At 40.6% G+C, this 20,362-nt stretch overlaps 2 protein-coding genes across 3 annotated transcripts; one reads left to right on the forward strand and one right to left on the reverse strand.

Annotated features, from left to right (window-relative positions):
- Positions 1-3,650: 3,650 nt before the first annotated feature.
- LOC124856922 lies at positions 3,651-9,281 on the reverse strand. The gene is made up of 5 exons (XM_047347881.1): positions 9,107-9,281; positions 7,073-7,351; positions 5,967-6,244; positions 4,667-4,794; positions 3,651-3,996 (listed from the first exon to the last, which is right to left on the reverse strand). Exons 1-5 carry the CDS (start codon positions 9,192-9,194, stop codon positions 3,825-3,827), a joined length of 945 nt encoding a protein of 314 aa, XP_047203837.1. The 5' UTR covers positions 9,195-9,281; the 3' UTR covers positions 3,651-3,824.
- Positions 9,282-17,447: 8,166 nt separating this feature from the next.
- Positions 17,448-20,038, forward strand: iqcd (IQ motif containing D). Of its 2 annotated transcripts, none has more exons than XM_047348321.1 (5): positions 17,448-17,541; positions 17,862-18,488; positions 18,591-18,812; positions 19,246-19,317; positions 19,550-20,038. In XM_047348321.1, the coding sequence occupies exons 2-5, from the start codon at positions 17,889-17,891 to the stop codon at positions 19,856-19,858; spliced, it is 1,203 nt and encodes a 400-aa protein (XP_047204277.1). In that variant the 5' UTR covers positions 17,448-17,541; positions 17,862-17,888; the 3' UTR covers positions 19,859-20,038. The 2 variants fall into 2 exon arrangements, with proteins under 2 accessions (XP_047204277.1, XP_047204276.1); XM_047348320.1 differs by lacking the exon at positions 17,448-17,541 and adding an exon at positions 17,605-17,643.
- The last annotated feature ends 324 nt before the right edge of the window (positions 20,039-20,362 follow it).

A 20,362-nucleotide genomic window follows, 5' to 3' on the forward strand; every position in this document is an offset into this window, starting at 1 on the left:
AGGTCAAAAATATACATACAAGCTTTTATAAATGCATTGACTCCTTCTAACATTTGGTCCCTTCGCCGGTTGCATAGAAAACGCTCTGTCCATGTTTCAACAGGCAGACTCAAAACTGTCATCTTCAAAGAAAAAGAAACTGGTTAGAAACCACTAAAACCCAAACTTGCCATTAACTGGGATAAACTGGATCGCTAGTATCAGTGTCCGCAGTGAAGGGAGGTGTCTCGTGTTTCAGGGTACCGCTGGCTGGATTTGGGATTTATGATGCTACCGTTTTATGACAGAGCCGAAAGATGGAGCTATGGTTCGCATTGATAAGACTAATGGAGGAGTTAATGTGAGGCTTTCAAGGCTAACTGTCAAGCATGGTAGTGGTAGCATCATGCTGAGAGATGTAGTAGGACTACTACTATCTCCAACTTGACCTCTGATCAACATGTTTGAAACTGGGGCACAGAAAGCGTTCTAACAGGACGGTGATCCCAAACACTTCCAGACTTGGATCAGGCTTGATTGAACAGGCTAATATCTAGCTCCTGGAAGCCCCTTGGTCTCAGCTGGTCTAATGGTTCTTCGACTATGCTTCAAGCCGGCTTGGTGGGAGGAGTAGGAGTAGTCAAATATCCAGCCAAGCTTGTTGATGGCTATAACAAAAGAACTGCTGAGGAGCAACCTGCTGAGGGACATTTATCCAGATATTAACAAGGATTTTTGTATGCATTTGTGCCCGTATGTATAGTTTTGACCCTTTGTGGATTAGAGAAATCCGACAACAAATCTAACTTGTTTACCCAATTATTGCTCCTGTTTGTTTTTGAGATACTTCTGCCCAGTAAACGGTTCAGATGTTCTTGAAAGACCTACAATGAACGTCATCCATACCGCTGATGAGTGCAGGTAAACGTCTGGTACCGGTACCGTGCGTGATTACGTAAAACCGACACCTTCTGAAGGTCATTTGGTAGGAAGATGTTCCGATGAAATGTTTCTCTTCTAATGAAGAATGTAAAACCAGTCGTGGAAATCGCCTCCATGAGAGACACATACTGACCAACTTCTGCTTCATAACATTTACTAAAAAAAGCCCTAAATTAGTTTCTGTTCAGGAGCTCATCGGTGTCACCGGGTCGGTTACATAGAGCTCTGTTAAATACAGCCATCCTGAAAGAGAGTTCTGCTGAGATCCGGGTCAACTTGATTCAACTGTGACCGTTTTAGGCAGTTGGAGAAGTGGACAAAACAAACAGAGATTACAGAAGCCAGTTTATACCAAGAAAACAAGATAATAGAAAAATAACATTTTATTTTACCCCTCACTAAAATTTAAGGTGTGTTCAAATGTTTTATTTCAGTCATTTTTATAATGTAACATTCATTTTAAAACTTGCACTTTTTAAAATGTTTTAGCTTAAAACCACTTAACTTTTAGTGAAAAATCAAGGATTCAAACATTATTTCCGCTGCAGAAATAATTAGGATTATGGTGAATGTTGTTGCAGACAGCGATGATTCCTGCTTAGCAGATAGTTTTATTTTCTCAGTATGGCTCGCCCCTCAGACCTGCAGCTTCTGATGGTTTCAATAACAGAAGGACTGTGGAGGGAAACAATGCCTTAAAGTGGGACTTTAACCAAAGACCAAACTGGCCTAAAGAAGAACATTTCAGTTCATAAACAACAAAAAAATTACCCTTTAAAACCATACAAATGTCAACTCCCTGTGCTCAATGTAGGAAAATCTCCTGTTGAAGCCTGTTTAACTCTGGAAGCACCAGAATATTAAAAATGCCGTAGAAGTGAAGGCTTAAACAAGAGGACCACTGCTGCATGTTTCAGCTCATTAACTACAATCTGTGTATGTTCTTTACATGTTACACTTTCTTAATATGTTTATTTTTGGCATGTTTTGTTGAAGGTTCTTTGTTGAACAGTTGAAGAACATGAGCACCAAGAAACCCCTGGAGTTTTTTTTTAGCAGTTATTTAAAAAACAGGAGTTACACAGATGGAAATGATGTTTAAAACCACTCATACTGCCTGTAAAACGAAAGATTTCCAGGTTTTATAACATGTTTTAATAAACATTCATGAATAACAATGAACAGCAATAAGAAATAAAAACAAGTTGTTGATATTAAGTCATCTTGTGCTACTGCTGTTTTGTTTTTTCTAGACCTGTTTTAACTTCATCTGCCTTGGTGCTTGAATTTCAGAATGTTTCAACATTGTTTTTAAATTAAGTTTCACATTTCAAATGTTTTTGGGTTTTTTTTTGGCCTTAACGGATGGGCGCTCTCATGACGTCTCATTGTTGGGAAACTACGACAGTTTTATATTTGTGAAAACCTACAATGTTAACTATAAATAGAGGCTCTAAGTCTACAGATTTAAGAGTTTTGTACATAAGAATGAAGAGCCCAACAGACTGTATGAGGATGTACAATCCATATTTTGTTATTAAAACAGGTCTTACTAAATAGAGGAATTAATGACTCCTGGTATTCATTTACTTTCCCAGTGTCACAACGGGGCTTTCTGCCCAGGGCATGACTCTTTAGAGGGGAGCCATGAGAAGAATAACATGGGAATGGGCGCCCCCCTGTGGAAGCTGAAGTTGGTGTCTGATTCGTTATATTAACACTTCATTCTCGTAATTTATAAATAAATAAATAAATATCTTAGCCTGGCCCTGATGTTCCTTCGTATTATGGGGTTTAAACTACGTTGTTACTGCAAGCGAGTCTGCAGCAGGTGTTGGTGCTCCAGTCGCTTGATTGGTGATTAATCTACTGGCTTCAACAACAGCTGTTTTTAATGGTGGGGGTTGCAGTGTTGACAGTTCCTGATAATATAAACATCAGAATAACATTTATCTATGTTATATATTCTTCAATTCTACTAACATATGCAGAGTTCAGTGTGGAAAGTTTTGGTCCATCAAAATGTATCTCTGTTGCATGAAGAAAAGAAGAATTAAAATTGTCCATCAGCTAATTTCTTGTCCTTTTTATTTGGTTTTGTTGTTCTATTTGTTCTTGGTTCTTTTACTTGTTCTTGCTCTTGTTGTCTTTCTCTTCTTGCTGCTTATTTATTTCATGATCACATATTGAACGATAAAGTCTACAAATGAATATAAGATGAATCTTGTTTGAGACTACATTGTTCTTTGTTGCTGTTTTTAATACAATATAATATTCTAACCATCGTGATCTTTTAGCTGAATGAAAAGGAGCTTTACAAGATGATATTTATGCAGACCAAATTTGGCAGAACATTCAACAATGCCCAAATATCAAAAAAAAAAAGAAGAAAATGAAGCTGTTTTTGTGACTTTTGAGTCTTTTTTTCCAGGTTTTAATGTAAATTGTTGGACATAAATTCACCCAAAATTTTATCTTTGAAAGTACTGCTACTGGCTTCAATTTAACTCAGTGTATTTATTGCTCTTTGAGATGAAATAATGTATTTGGCATAAAACTCTTTTGAAACTAGTTAAAACGCATAACTCATTTCTGCACCATTTTCATTTTATGAACGTTGGAAAATGAAGCTAAGCTGGTCCACAAATCGCTCTGAACTCTTGGTTTTATTTATTTAAACAGCTGCATAGTGTTATTTTCTATGGGATAAAATTAACTAACAAAGCAAATTGTATTTCATAAATCACTTTATTATAGCATAAAGCTAAAATTAATATGTGAAGAAAAATGCACAAACTTGATTAAGCCCACAATATGATTTTGTGAATATTTTGATGAGTGCAGATTTTAATGAACTTTTATATTCATTGTATGTTCAGATAAGATGCCTTGTTCAGCTTGTATTAAACATCAAATCTCTCTCTTCCTTTGCTCTCCTTCATGTGGTGAAGCTTCCTGGGCTTTTCCTTCTCATTCAGCTGCCTCATCTGCTGCTCGTAGCTGTCCTCCAACAGCGTCATCCCTGTCACAGAGTAGCTGACGTGGGACCAGTTGAGTACAGAACCCTGGTATGACCTAAAATCAAAAGAACACATTTTATTTGAAGAAATAAGGGCTTTAAACATCTTGGCAGGTGTTTAAAATAATATAAAATAACATGTAACTGGATGTTTTGTCTTGGTTGTGCAGAAAAGTTTAATGACTATTTTGTTAGCAGTTCTCGAGACTTGTCTCAGTGTGCTAAAAATCTGGGTTTAAAAATACTTAAAGACGTTAAGAAATTATAATTTTCATTTAAACATTAGTAAGTACGATTGTGACAAGAGAAAATAATTATTGATATAAATATAACATTGAAACTTCAATTTTATTGCTAAATTTTTGATTCTATCTGGGTTTTTATTGTTCTTTAGCTTGCCTGAAGCACCCTGATTTGCTCAAAGGTTTTTATTTCTACCCATATTAGGACTTTGTATAGAGTTCCATTCATTTTAGTAACCAACCCTAACCCTATATTTGCCTAACCCTTAATTCACCCCTAAGCCTAACTATTTCCAGTAGACTTCTAACCCAGAATTCAATTGCACCATACCTCTAACCCTTTACCCTAAAAATGGGGGATTGCCGCATTATGACCGGGCTTTGGTCCCCATAAGGCCCATCAGTCTTCAGAAGGTTGGTACCACTGAAGGTCCTACATAAACAACATAAACAAGTACATACACACACACACAGAGTGTCATACCCATATAAACCGCTGCTCATGTAGTAGAAGGCTTCTTTATAACGGAGAGGATAATCCCACACCTGGACGTCACTCACCTGACCTTCAAAATCTGAGAAATCAATCACAGGCTCACCTGACCACATGTACTGAACACACACACACACACACACACACACACACACCAGATATGGTAATATTGGAGACAAAGGAAAAACATCTTTGAGGTTTATCTTAAAATACATAGAGCCACACGGGTGCATCCTAATAAATTAGAAAATGATTTAAAAATGTACTTATTTAAAGAATTCAATTCAAAGAGTGAAAGTTATGTTACAGGACCACCAGAAAGTATTCACGCCCCTTCACTTTTTTCCACATGGGTAGAAAAAAAAAAAAAAAACTACAAAAGTAGCCAATAATTAGACATTTTTTGTAAATTTATAAGAAATGCAAACATTTTGGTACATAAGTATTCGTATTCTTTGTTTTGTCTGATTTCCACTAATGATCCTTCAGATGTTTCTACTACTTGATTGATGTCTACCTGTGGTAACTTTAGTTGATGTGGAATGGAGCACACTTGTCCAGATAAAATCTCCCAGTTCATATCAGAGATTAAATCAAGCAATGAAGCCAAATGAATCATCTGTAGACCTCCGAGACCAGATTGTGTCTGAGCACAAATCTAGGGAGGGATCCAAAAAGCTTTGGCAGTACCGAGCATCCCAAAATGTAACATTGTCTCCATTTAATGGAAATGCTAGAGGTTCGAAAGCACCAGAACCCTCCGCAGGTCTGACCACCTGGCCACGCTGAGTAATCAGCGACGAAACCCACTTTAGACATCATCTGACAAGGAGAAAAACAGACACCTGGCTAACACTATCCCTACTGTGAAGCTCGGTGGTGGAAGCATCCTTCTATGGTGATGTTTCTCTGTGGTGGGAACTGGCCATCTGGTACGTATAGAAGGTGAGATGACAGCAGCAAAATATGGAGAGATTCTTCAAGAAAACTTGCTCCAGAGAAGTCTGGACCTCCAACGAAGGTGATAATTAATCATCAAAAACAACAGTGACCCAAAATGCTCAACCAAGATAGGAAAGAAGTGGCTTCAGGAGTATTCTGGGAGTGGCCTAGACTTAACATGGCCAAAAGTGCTTCAACATAATATTAAACCATGGGTGTGAATACTTTACATGATTTGTACATTTTTCTGAAAAAAACTGTTTAAGATGTGTAGATGTTTGAGGAAAAAAAAATCTATTTTAGATTTAGACTGTAATGACTATAAAGGTCATGTTCATTCTGTCCTCACCCTATAAGTCAGCCGCTTCCTGATGCTCATGCTTGAGTCTCTGAACATCTGAACCACACCCTTCACGGTGTCCATAGTGATGCAGATGCTGGTCCACATGCTTGGTCTTAGACCAGACCAGAGACTGATGCTGGGCCGTAGGTACACATTGTTGTAACCGTTGGTCAGACTGTATATGAACGCTCCATCGACATTCAGCCTCAGACGGGAGCTGGATGGACTGAGGGTGAAGATGGAGCTCTGAGAGTCTGTGATGTACCGCAAACACACTGACACACCTGCAGGGGGCGCACAAGGACAGAGGTGATGCAAATAAAGCATAAATAATAAATAAATAAATATAGCACAAGTCTGTAAACTGACCCAAAGCATTAAATAACTACAACACTCTAAAAAGTCTATAACCTGTTCCAAAGAGCAAGTGGTTATAACGGGTAAATGACAAAAAAGGCAAACAACCACAGAGACTCTATATGGTCTCAGTGATGCAACATCAGAAAGAAAATCTGATAAACAGGAAATAAAAATCTATAAAAAAAGGGAACCATAAGTGATTTTAAGTAGTTATGTTTTTAACTACTCTGCCCCCTTGTGGTGAGACATCAATTAAAGTTGCTGTAGAGCAGGAGAAGTCCAATCCTGGGTAGCCGCTATCTTGCAACTTTTAGATGCATCCCTTCTCAAACACACCTGAATAAATTAATGACTGATTACCAGGCCTCTGTAGAGCTAAATGACTGAATGCTGATGAGGGAATTCAGCCATTTGATTCAGGTGTGTTGGAGCAGGGATGCATCTAGAATTTGCCTGATCTTAGCTCTCATGGACTGGAGTTGGAGACTCCTGGTGCAAAAGATGGGCCTTTTGAATGAACTGTAAAAATAGCCTGTAACATGAAGTTTTCTTTAAATTTAATTTTTTGACTTTAAATTTGCTTTGGTTTTGTTCTTTGTTGAAATACTTCACAGTCATGAGCAGAAACAGAGAACGGTTTGTTTAAGGAAGACCTGGCCTAAAGGCCAGGTCAGTTAATAATTTTCATACCTTTTATAATAAAAACAGTAAAGAGCCTCAGTGTTCGTTTATGTATTTGTGGAGGAACTCACCTCTAGTGGTAGGAGCTGTGCTCCATGAAGGGTAAGTGGTGGTGGGGCGAGTGGTGTAAACTTTGGTGTGTGTGAAACTGCCGGATGTTTCTGTTTTGCCTGTGTTGGTTTGGGTGTAGCTGGGTGTGGAGGTGGAGTAGTAGCCGGAGGTGTAACCTGTCGTTTGGTATGATGGAGTAGACGCCCAGGGGGAAGGTAGATAAGGTGAAAAGAGGACAAATCCTCCATTATAACGGGACAAAGTGAACATCTTCCCGTTCAAATTGACCCCAGAACCACCTGAGGAAGAAAACATACACACCAACAGAATGATATAAAGTCTTGTTTCTTACTAGATAATTCAGGCACTGCTTGTTGTTTACCAAAACTGTACAACAAAGTTTTACATTGATCACACATCGGAAAATCTGTTCGAAGGTTTAAGGTTTGTTTTGCCATTTTCTGTACAGTGCATTGAAATTCAAACAACTGTTTCATATTTTATCTTGTTCCAACCTGTCAAAACCTGGTGCTTGCCTTTATTTTCGGTTGGTTGGATTATGGTGATGGGCTCTATAATAATCTCATCCAAAATGCTGCTGCCAGAGTCCTGACCAACACCAGAAAAATGAAAGAAAATCACACCAGTTCTTAAATCACTGCAGCACTGAATTGTCTTTTGAGTTCCCTGTCAAATCTGAATCATGTGGACCCCTCAGGTCTTCAGGGACCTGCTCATTCAGTAGTCCCAGGACCCGAACTAAACAAGGACTTAGTTTGTATGGTCATCAGCTCTGGAACAAATTCCATTAAACCTGAGATTTGCACAAACTGTTGGTTCCTATAAATCAGGACTGAAAATACTGTTTGCTCAATCACTGATGAGTAATTGAAGACCGAGTCTTAACATCAGATTTGCATTTCAGCTTGCAGTTTTTCTATTTAACTGAATGTATTTCCTCTGATTTTGTGTAAAGCATTTTGACCTGGCCTGTTAGAGGCTGCAGAAGACCTGAGACTGGGTGGAGGTTCACCTTCCAGCAGGATAACAAACCTAAACATACAATCAGAGACACAATAGATGGTTCAAATCAATGTTTCTCAATCCTCATCATCAGGGGCCACAGTACTTCATATTTTAGATGTGTCCAATCTCCAGCACACTTGATTCAAATGATTGCGTGACATCCTCAGCATGCCATTATGCTGCAGAAGCCTGTTAATCACCTATTCATTTAGACCAGGTGTGCTTCAGCAGGAAAACACCTAAAACATGCAGGACAGTGGGCCCTGAGGAGCATGGTGGAGAACCCTGGTTTAGATTAAAGTACATTCATGTGTTTGAATGGCCTAGTCAAAGACATGACCTAAATCCAAATAATAATCTGTGGTGAGATCTAATAATTGTTCTTCAATGCTCTCCATGCAATCTAAATGAGCTTGAGCTGTTTTATAGAGAGGGATGGGCAGAAATATCAGTCACTAGATGTGCAAAGGTGGTAGTCTGTGGTTGTAAAGTAAAAAAATTTAAAAAACTGCAGTTTATGTAAATATGTGAGGAGGGAACAGTTCTGAAATTTAATGCACATCCTTCCTCCTGCATAAACGGAACGTATTTTCTAAAGCGCCACCATGTGGTCAGCCATGAAAACATTAACATGTTCTGGCAAACAGCAGGAAGAAACGAGCTGGTTGGTTAGTATGGTCCATTGAGTGACCACACTAGTCACATTTCTGCTCTGTCCAATCAACATGTTTAAATAATTTATTTTCCAAGAATAACAATTTAGACATTTTCCAAATATCATGTGGATCACATGGATCCCTCCTTAGACAAACAAATATGGACTAAAACAGGAAATGTGCATGGCGTAAACACTGCATCAATTTTGTTAAAATATAGACCCTCAGTTCATGAAACTACAGGTTCATGAACTGAGCTGGTCGTTTGTTGACTTTACATAACTTTAAAAAGGGAAAGTGAGCTGATCTTGGAAAGAAAACTTTCATTACCCCAAGTTCTGCATAAACTATTTCTTTCATATATACTCTTACCTCTGGTGGGATCTGGCCAAGCATGCTGTGAACCGTTGGTGACAGTCAGTACCATCACGGTGCAGAAGAAAAGCAGCTTCATCTTCATGCTCAGCTGGTCTGTTGGAGTCTGTAGAGAAGCATTAATCGGTGCGTCCTCTCAGTGATAAATTATCTCCGCCTGCAGCTTCTCAGGGCTGAACTTCTGCTTGTTTACTTTCAGTTCCTGCTGCAGACGCCAGCAGTCTCTCTAAGTTTCATTTATTGGGTTTAAACTCTGCTGTGTGACCCTGTAGTGTATCTGTTTCAGATAAACAGCTACAAAATGGCAGCTTTAGAATAGATTAGATTAGCTCTACAGGTAAGCTAAAAACACAGAGGAAAGAAGTCAACATTGTGACATTTAAGGCAAGGAATCCAACATAAACCTCACTCTAAATCAGACATTTTCTCTGTTCCTCTGTCCATCTCTCAGACTTGATGACTCCAGAAAATCAACAACTGTGAAAATGTCTGATGTGGGAGATTGGAACGACTCATCCCTGTTTTTTAAATGAACATTGAGGGAAAACCTGCAAAGATTTCTTAAAGACTTTGTGTTTTCTCCCCGAGGAATAAAAAAATCTACATTAATGAGTCTTTTATATAACTTTGCTTGTTTTTTTAGTTCATGTAAATTTTTAACACATTTTGAACACTTTTATCACCGTGATGCTTATTGTCTGTTTTTCTTGGGACCTGAGATGGTCCTCACACATAGACACTGTTCAGAAGAAGACCCAACAGAGATTCTACTTCTGCTACAGGAAGTTAGAGAAGCAGCAACAAAACCATTGCTGTAAAATAAGTGAGATTCTTTTGTAATTTTCTTACTGATTGGAAATGAAGCTCTGCCTGATTGTTGAACCCTGGATACAGGATCAGCTCTGAAGCTTCAGTCTTGGCTGTGGAACATTAGATCTGATCTTCAGCCTCATGGAGATGCTGAAGGGGTCATGGGAGATTGGTTGTCTGGTCCATATGTGTTTTATGGATCTGGAGGGCTGTGTTCCTTCAAATTTTTATGAGATGGAGTGCTGCAGGAGTTCAAAGTGTCTGCGTTTCTTTAAAGAGCTATCTGGTTCTTGTAAACCCAAGCAAGAGCCGTGTCCACATCCCTGGTGCATTGTGTTGTTTGGACTCCAGCAAGGAGCACCTTGTCTCCAGTTCTGCTTATGGTGGTCATAAACGGGATCTCAAGGTAAGAACCTTGCTTTCAGCAGATGATGTGGTTCTGGTTTTGTCTGCCAAGCCACGATCTTCAGCATAAACGAAAGGGGTTTGAAGCTGACAGTAAAGTGGCTGGGATGAGTCTGCTCTTCTAACTTTGAGGCCATGGTGCCTAACCAGAAAAGGGTGGACTACTCCCTCTGGATTGAGGGTCAGTCTATGCCCCAAGCAAAGAAATTCAAGTGTCTTGGTGTCTTCCTCATGATGGGCAGGATGGTGCAGGAGATAGAAGCTAAAAAGCTAAGCTCTTGATTTACTAGTTCTTCTGTGCTCTGAGGCTCACCTATGGTCATGAGATATGGATCAGGAGTAAGAGAATAAGATCCTGGATACAAGGATGCAGAGACAATTAACCTCCTCTGTAGGGTGGCTAGATTTGGCCTTAGAAATCTGTCATCTGTGGCGTAGCTCAGAGTAGAGCTGCTGTTCCTCTGCATCAAAAGGAGTCATTTTAGGTGGTCCAGTAATCTGATCCAGCAATCTCCTAGGATGAGGCCCTGGGACAGACCCTGTACCAGCTGGAGGGACAAGACAGGTATGCTCTGAATCATTTATGCCCCTGACAGATTTAGGTTTAAAATAATCTTTTCATTTTACCAACATGAGCCCGTTTTCCCTCGAGAGCCCCCAGATATAATGTCCCACGATTTGTTTTATCTGGGTAATAGGAATCTCAGGGAATCTTGTGCATCCTGTTTCCATTGCTTAGAGACAACGGACCATTTATTTAAATCAGCCTGATGACGTATGAGGAAGTTGTGAAGACAACTGCAATACACCTTCATTCCAGCAGATGGCATTACCCCTTTACTCCGTTTAAGTCTATTAGCTAATAAATATTTTTTTATTTCAACTGATAAATAATAGATGATGAGCAGCTTTAGAGTTAAACAGTTGCTTAATTCCTACCATTATTCCTTCAGTTGCTTTGGATCCATAAGCAGGATAGGTTTAAATCGTTATTTTACATAAATTGTTTTCCCAACCTCCATCTGGCCTGTTGTTGCTTTACAACTGCGTGGTTCATTTATGATAACTACTAAACACTGATTAAAAGACTTATTTTTATTTCATCAAGTAAAGAAATATCAGATAACTACAGAACATGTTATAGTAAAGATTTTATTTATTAGAATGAAAAAAACTGATCAGTCCAGAAGTACAGGGAATTGATACCTTCAATGTCTAATCAAAAGTAAATAGTTATATAAAGTAGAACATGCGTAGACAGTAGAGCAGAAGATGGCAGGACATGCAGAGGGTCACTGAGCTTCTGGGAGACTGCATCCTAACCTGGAACTGTGGTCTCCTCTCCTGCAAAGCCATCTGCATAAATCTATAAAAAATTTAAAATATTAAAGAGTTCAGACTCCACTTATGTTTACATGAAAAGACAATCTTAGGGAAATGTATATTTCTTTAACTACATGGAAAATTTAAAGTGCTCTTATCTATGGCACTACATTAAAACATTTGTCTTATGGAACTGTGGTGAAACAGTTCATAAATAATGCCAACAATAACTTAAAATATCACAAATTTATGGTGAAAAATATTCTGTTTTATTTTGTGATACCTGTGGTTATTCAACACATACCTACTGGACCCTTTATATTCATTTTCAGCTACCACAAACAGATAACAGGTAGCAGGAAATCCCAGAGTACCGGTTCAAGATCAGGAGCCAGACTAGTCTGTAAGTGGAGTTCTGCAGCTCCAAAAACTCAGAAAAAATATTTCAAAGTAGGCTCATTCTGGATGAACCATCTACACTGACAAAGTTTTGAGGTGTACTCTCTCACATAAAAACATCTTAAAACTACTTATTGTGACACAACGATAAATTAACCCTAACCACTGCCATTACTGGAGTTGTTGGTGCCATGCCTCGCTGCACACAATCCTGCCCTTTTAACAAAGCTGAAAAGACCTATTCTAGAGTAGGACCATTTGCCCGTGAAAGTAAAGCCCCAGGAAAGTGAAATTACCTGGGTAAATTTGTATCGAAACGCGCCTTAGACTTTCGAAAGCATGGGGCTGGAAAAGGGATTAATAATGCTGAGTGATTCCAACTGTTTACTGCATATTTGTATTTGTTATTTTAAGGTTTTTCACCACTGCGATGCAGAGGAAGGGTGGTCCGATTAAACCAAAAGAAACCTACTTATTACCTCTATTTTTGTTGCTTTTTCATAACATATCAAGATATTCCTGTAAGTATGATTTCAATGCATTACAGCACCTTTATTGCAGTTCACATTTGTTGGAATCTTAGTAAATTGTCTTTGTTCTGGTATGAGGTGCTTTCTTGGTTAGGTAGTTTTCACTCAACTCTCATTGGACTCATGGTAAGGATCTGTGCAAAGCTTCCAAACAAGTTAATCTTTTATTGCAGTAGCATAATCTAAAAAAGAAATTAATGTCCAACCTTTTCATTTGAGTACATGTTCAAAAGTAATTGTTTTTAAATTACTGATGTCAAAATTATTTGCACTTTTACTAAATTAATGTAACTAAAGCAGTTTTAGTTTACACTTTTTTTTTTTTTTAGTTTGACCAGACTAGCTGAATGTTTGATGAGTAATTCAGGTATTTTTTCAAGATGCTGAGACACAGACAGTTATTACTCTGGACAGAGTTCCATATTTAGCATCCCGTCGGTGAGCAGGGTGGTAAGGACGGTAAATATAAAAATCACAGAGCTCACTGCTAGATAACTGTACTGAAGAGTGGCATGTTGGAGATCACCAAGTCTACAAAACAACCATTAGACACTATCCACATGCCAACTGGTTGTTGGCATGTTTGTTTCTGATGGCCCGTCCTGCCATCAGGAACAAAGGGAAGTTTGCTAAACGTCTTAGAGAGTTAACTGTAATGGTGTAATTTAGTCACGTCAGACTAAAATTAAGCTTTTTTGCAAGAAACAATCCTGTTGAAAAGCACATGATGTCCACTGTTATGTATGGTGGAGAATGTGTGGTGCTGTGGGCCTGTTTCTCTTCCAGATGCCCTGAGAACCTTGTTAGAGCACATGGCATCATAAACTCTTTGAAATGCTCAGACATTTTGAATAAAAATCTGAGGGCTTCTGTCAAAAAACTGAAATAGTCCAACATTCGGTCTTTTAACACAACGGTGGTCCAAATCATTTGGTGACATCATCACAGAAATGGTTCACTAGATGCAAAATCAACCTTCTTTCATGGCCATTCCCCAGATAGAAGTCCTTTTGATTTCTGTCTGGGGAATGGGGCTCATTCTGGGCAGAGTGGAAGAGAAAAGAGAGGACCCAGAAGACTCAAAGATTTATGGTGGTTTATTTTCCTCACTGAATAAATATGTACTCGTACTCGTCGTCTTCCGCTTTATCTGAGACCGGGTCGCAGGGGCAGCAGACTCAGCAGAAACGCCCAGACGTCCCTCTCCCCAGACACCTCCTCCAGCTCCTCCGGGGGGAGCCCAAGGCCAGCCGAGAGACATAGTCCCTCCAGCGTGTCCTGGGCCATCCCCTGGGCCTCCTCCCGGTGGGACGTGCCTGGAACACCTCCCGAGGAAGGCGTCCAGGTGGCATCCGGTATAGATGCCCGAGCCACCTCAACTGGCTCCTCTTGATGTGGAGGAGCAGCGGCTCTACTCCGAGCCCCTCCCGGATGGCCGAGCTCCTCACCCTATCTCTAAGGGAGTGCCCGGCCACCCTACGGAGGAAGCTCATTTCCGCCGCTTGTATCCGAGATCTCGTTCTTTCGGTCATGACCCAAAGTTCATGGCCATAGGTGATGGTAGGAACGTAGACCGACGGTAAATCGAGAGCTTCGCTTTTCGGCTCAGCTCTCTCTTCACCACAACGGACCGGCACAGCGCCCCCATTAATGTGGCAGCCGCACCGATCCGTCTGTCGATCTCCCGCTCCATTCTTCCCTCACTCATGAACAAGACCCCGAGATACTTAAACTCCTCCACTTGAGGTAGGTACTCCCCTCCAACCTGAAGAGGACAAGCCACCCTTTTCCGTTCGAGAACCATGGCCTCGGACTTGGAGGAGCTTATCTTCATCCCAGCCGCTTCACACTCGGATGCAAACCGCCCAGCACATGCTGTAGGTCTTGGCTAGATGGGGCCAGCAGGACCACATCATCTGCAAAAAGAAGAGACGAAATCCACTGGTCCCCAAACCAGACCCCCTCCGGCCCTTGGCTGTGCCTAGAAATCCTGTCCATAAAAGTTATGAACAGGACCGGTGACAAAGGGCAGCCCTGCCGGAGTCCAACATGCACTGGGAACAGGTCCGACTTAGTGCCGGCAATGCAGACCAAACTCCTGCTCCGCTCGTACAGGGACCAGATGGCCCCTAATAAAGGGCCCCCGATTCCATACTCCTGGAGCACCCCCCACAGGGCATCATGAGGGACACAGTCGAATGCTTTCTCCAGGTCCACAAAACACATGTGGACCGTTTGGGCAAACTCCCATGAACCCTCGAGTACCCTGTAGAAGGTAAAGAGCTGTTCCAGTGTTCCACGGCCGGGACGAAAACCACACTGTTCCTCCTGAAGCCGGGGTTCGACTATAAGCCGGACTCTCCTCTCCAATACCCAGTCGTAGGCCTTACCAGGGAGGCTGAGGAGTGTGATCCCCCTGTAGTTGGAACACACCCTCTGGTCCCCCTTCTTATAAAGGGGGACCGCCACCCCAGTCTCCCGGAGGTGAGAGTTGAATACATCCCTGGCCAAGGGGTCCGCCAGACGTTCCCAGCAGACCCTCACTATGCGCTTGGGCCTGCCAAGTCTGTCCGGCTTTCTCCTCCCCCAGCGGATCCAACTCATCACCAGGTGGTGATCAGTGGACAGCTCAGACCCTCTCTTCACCCGAGTGTCCAAAACATGCGGCCGAAGGTCTGATGATACGACAACAAAGTCGATCATTGACCTCCTGCCTAGGGTGTCCTGGTGCCAAGTGCACTGATGGACAACTTTATGTTTGAACATGGTGTTCATTATAGACAATCCGTGACTAGCACAGAAGTCCAATAACAAAACACCGCTCGGATTCAGATCGAGGAGGCCATTCCTCCCGATCACGCCTCTCCAGGTGTCACTGTCGTTTCCCACGTGGGCGTTGAAGTCCCCCAGCAGAATAATGGAGTCCCCAGGAGGGGCACTATCCAGCACCCCCGACAGGGACGCCAAGAAAGCCGGGTACTCCGCACTACCACTCGGCCAGAGACCTCTCCCCAACCCGAAGGCGCAGGGATGCGACCCTCTCATCCACCAAATATGTTCCAGTGTTTATCATTATTCTACTGTGATAAAATTACAACTTTTTTCAAAGCTTATTACACATGCTTACCGACCAAAGATACCAAAAAGGTGCGAACAAGAGACTGTTGCATAGCTGAATAAACATGTAACACTTTGAAGAAACAGACATTTTGGAGTAGAAACTTCATCTTTTTCGTTCAGCTGCTGCTTTTAAACATCACCCAGAGGATCAGCCACCTCTCTCTCTCTTTAACACCAGCATCTTTCTTCTGTACATCCCTGAACGTTCTCTGTGGTCTCACTCTTTTTTTTTCCTTGCCATATTCAGCATCCTTTATCCTCGACATCTGCTATCCCTGCCTTGCTTAATTCAAAGATATTGCAGTAGAACACTTTTACTGAATAACCTACTAGTCCTGATAAAATCTGCTTTCTGAGTCGACCCTGAAACACACTGAGGAGGAAATACCATAACTACACAGAGGTACACTGATGCCTGACCTGTAAATATTTGTTTGCACTTCATCAAACAACCAAAGCCGGCCATCTGTTTGAACCTAAGTTCTGACCCAAAACCGGCATACATGGCTGTATGTGTGAGAGTACGACTGGATATCGAGGTGTCTGCACTGCACTGTGAAACTACAAGTATGCATATTTAGTTTAGTTGGTTTGTAACACATCATCATTATCTTCTTCCAACAATCTCAACATCCTGTTCATTCTCAAAACGTGACCAAGATTTGTTTAAACATAAAAAAATTGAATAATCAGAACTGAATAAATTGCTAAAAAGACTCCTCTTCATCACCTAAAACACACATTCACACACCCCGAGTCTGAACCCCCCGCCTTCGCCGTCAGAGGGACCAACCCTCACTGTCTGATCACGTTTCTCTCACCCAGAAAACCTGCACCCTCCACAAGCTGCGTTCTTCATCAAAAGGTAAAATAAAAGCTCTAATTTAACTCCTAATTATATTTACAATAATGTCTACATCCATTTAACAAAAGGATTGTAGAGTCAAATGTCCAAAGGACATGAATACAAGTTTAAAAAGAATAAAGCAAAACAACACAGCACAAATCTGCAGATACATATATTTTATATATACATTCACAAATGTGATGCTTGAAATGTTTCACCTTAAAACTACCCCAAACTTCCCTACGTACAAAATATTTCAGCAAATTGACCACAAAGTTCACTCCAGTGTAAATAAATCTGAAAAATCAGTGCAAATACCTTGATTTTATTAAATGTGGTGTTGTGTTTTTTATGTCTGATTTATTTTATTTTCAGTCATGTCTGCATCAGAATCGGTTCACAAGATTCCCGCTTCATAACAACAGCTGGTTGGACCACCTAGCGCCGAGAAGAAAGGCAAAACCTGGACACCTGATCCATGGAGCCCACCTTCAAATCTTCCCCCTCTACCTCTACAAAAAATATTACAGCCGACCCTGCGAAACCTGCAGCTAGATCAACAACACACCTTCCCGACACTAAATGAATGTACGGCAGCGAACAGTCAAAATAAAAGTCAAATACGTTTAGTTGGTTTTAATTTATACATTTTAAGAACAAATAAGTAAATGGCAGGCGTGCCATATTTGGACTAGATTATTTTACGCAAAACATGTCCTTAAAACAGACATTGAGCCGTAGAGCATTAAATCTGGTTGTAAAAATCTGCTTTTTCTTCCTTTATTTTTTTCTTTCTGTAAAAAGCAGAAAATAAAAAACAAATAAATACATATACAAATAAATAAAAGAAACAAGTTTAAAAGACATTTATTGAGAAAATTCTGAAACGAGGGCGGTTTTATTGTAGGCAGTTCTTCACCTAGCTAGTCGAACCGGAAGCCAACAACAGCGTCGCCATAGCAACAGAAAAACCATTGCCCCTCGGAGCGACTCTAACGGTAGGCCTGCGTCTTTTTGCTCATATCCCCTTTATAAATCATCATAAAATCGATTCATAACATAGGCCTGTGGAGAAAATGAACAAACAAAGGAGGAAACGGGTTAGTAGTCCAGTACCCACACAATTCTTATTGTGGGTGGGTAGGGCACCATAACTGGCTGTAGCCCAGGGGTCACATCCTCCTAAATCCAGCCATGGGTGGAACTTTAACCAAAGATGAAAGAAAACCTCAAAGGACTGGATATTTGGAAAAGTTACCATAAATTACCCATTAAAAATTCTAAATCTTTTTTTAATCTTTGTTTATCTTTTGTGTAGTTCTGCAGTCTGCTACCAAGTGACAACATGTCTGCAGAAGAAGCCACAAAAGCAACAGAAGTCTCTCCCTTGATCCCAAACAGGATGCTCTCTCCTGAAGCTCAGTGTATTTCACGTGTTTTGGAAAACTGCATCAATCAAGTTGAGATTGCAGCGGCTCTACCTTGCATCCTCCAGTTTTATGCTGGGTCTGGTGCTGTGGACGAGGACTTGAGTAAGATCCTTCAAGCGCATCAGGTATTAGAGGACAGACTGAAGGAGCTTCAATGTCAGAAGCTGGAGTCAGATGGGCTGCAAGAAAAAGAGACAAGGGAAGCAAAGAGAGAGATGGTTCAGCTTAGAGAGAGCATAAAAAACTCAGTCAGAGATGTACTGAGGTTTTTCCGACTCCATCCAAATGTGCTTTGGGACTTACGAGAAAAGATTAATATGGAAGTAGGCGTGAGCGAGCGCGTGTTAATCAAAATGCTTCAGATGTTTCACAGCTATGTGGTGAAAAGTTTGACTTCTGAAAAGGATCTGCAGGTACCCCAGGGGCAACAGCTTTTATTTCCTGAACAAACTCTGGAGCAACTGATTACAGAGGAAGAAAACTCTGCTGCAGTCTTGAAGGAAATAGATGAAACGGTGAGGGATCATTCTGGATGTTGTAAGCAACCTGTCTTCAAGAGTTTGGTTTGACACTTGCAAGCAACTCTCACCTGTCCTGTCTGTTTGCCATTCCTGTAGATCTTAAATAAGGACAATGAGATAAAGCAACTGGAGAGATGTTTAAAAGAGGATCATATGCAAGCTAAGTATAGGTCATCTTGCCAAACCAAAGAGGAACAACTTAAACTGTCCATTTTACGTGCTGAGGTAGGGAGTCTCAAACAGACAACCGATCAACTGAACATGCAGCTCAGCACGTTGATCCATGAAAACAGACTGGCGGAGAGAAGTCTGCAGGAGGTTATTGTGCAATTTGTAATGATACATCCACAAACCACAATGTATTTTACTGGGATTTTATGTGACAGCAACACTATAGGACATGAACGGGAAGTGGAAGGGAAATAATACATGGTTTTAAATGTAATTTTTTCACACATAAAAACGTATCATGGGGATGTCATCAAAGTTCATGTACGTGTAAAAGTAGACAAATACTTTTAGCTTTTCAGAATAAGCTGAAACACCCCAAAAGACTGGATTAGAATACAAACCACACTGTTTAGATTATTATTTGTAAAATGTTTTGAGCACCATTTATCTTTTTCCTTCCACTTCGAAATGACCCTGGACTTCATGTTTGTGTATCCCATAAAAATCCCAATAAAATACATAACAATTTTCTCTTTTAAACATTTTATCAAAGCACTGCTTTTTTTTGTTTTTGTGATAGAAAAACGAATCTGTGGAGATAGTGATTGAAAACATTATTCTATGCTTTGATGAGAAAATGCGGGAAATGCAGGTACAAACCAAACCAAATCTGCTGCTACAGTAAGTTGCTTTTGAACAACATATTTATGTTCTGAACTGAACTGGCCTTCAGTACAAAGTAAAGTCTTGTAAGTGAGCTCAGAATGATTGTTTTTATCACTGTTCTTATAAAGCTTGAGAACAGGCCACTACTTTTTCTAAAAGGGCTTTTAAAAATTACACATTGCTTTTCACCCTTTCACAACCTTTTACATTTGTCTCAGGCTAACCTGGAGCCGAGTGAACATCTATATGAAAAGGAGCTTGAGGAGTTGAGGAAGCTGGAGGAACCCTTTAATATCCTACAGGAGCGGTACAACCAGATCCAGGAGAAGAGGCATCTGGCAGAAGAGAAGAGGAAGGAGAAGATAAGGCAGCTGGAGCTGAAGACCAAAGCTGCTATCATCATCCAGGCGTGGTGGAGAGGGTACAGTGTTCGCAAGACCTTAAAGAACAAGGCCAAGAAGGCCTTTAAGAACAAGACCAAGAAGACCAAGAAGACCAAAAAGGCCAAGGGCAAGAAGACTAAATGAAACAGGCAGCTTCACACTTTATCTGTTGATGTCTGTAGATTGAAGTGTTTATTCAAAGAGTTTTTTGATTGGTAATTTATGTTTTTTTCTGTCAAATTTGGAATATTCCTGTTCTCAGTTTTAAGCTGGATATCATGGAATTGCCACACTGGGTAAATAAACAGTTGTTTTATGAGTGCAGATCTCCTTGTTCAGATTTAGTAGCCATTATAGTTGAAAGGAGTGGGTTGTTGCCCATGGGCAGCTACGGGTACCAGCCAGATTTATTGGCCCTCTTGCTACACGTGTAAAAAACATTAAAAACAAACTTAGGTTTTTTTGCACAAGTAAAATCTCACACAACTGTTTTTAATCAATCTCTTCTTGTTTGTAGCTGAGAGTTTCTAGGAACCTTTAACTTCCCCTACTTCCTGTGTCTTCAAGGAATAAATCTGACGTGAAACACAGGTGCATTTATTGTAGCGACTGAACTCTAGGCTGGACAAGCATCCGTATTTATCTCAT

This window comes from Girardinichthys multiradiatus, chromosome 20, assembly GCF_021462225.1.
Source record: "Girardinichthys multiradiatus isolate DD_20200921_A chromosome 20, DD_fGirMul_XY1, whole genome shotgun sequence".
NCBI classification, from domain to species: Eukaryota; Metazoa; Chordata; class Actinopteri; order Cyprinodontiformes; family Goodeidae; genus Girardinichthys; species Girardinichthys multiradiatus.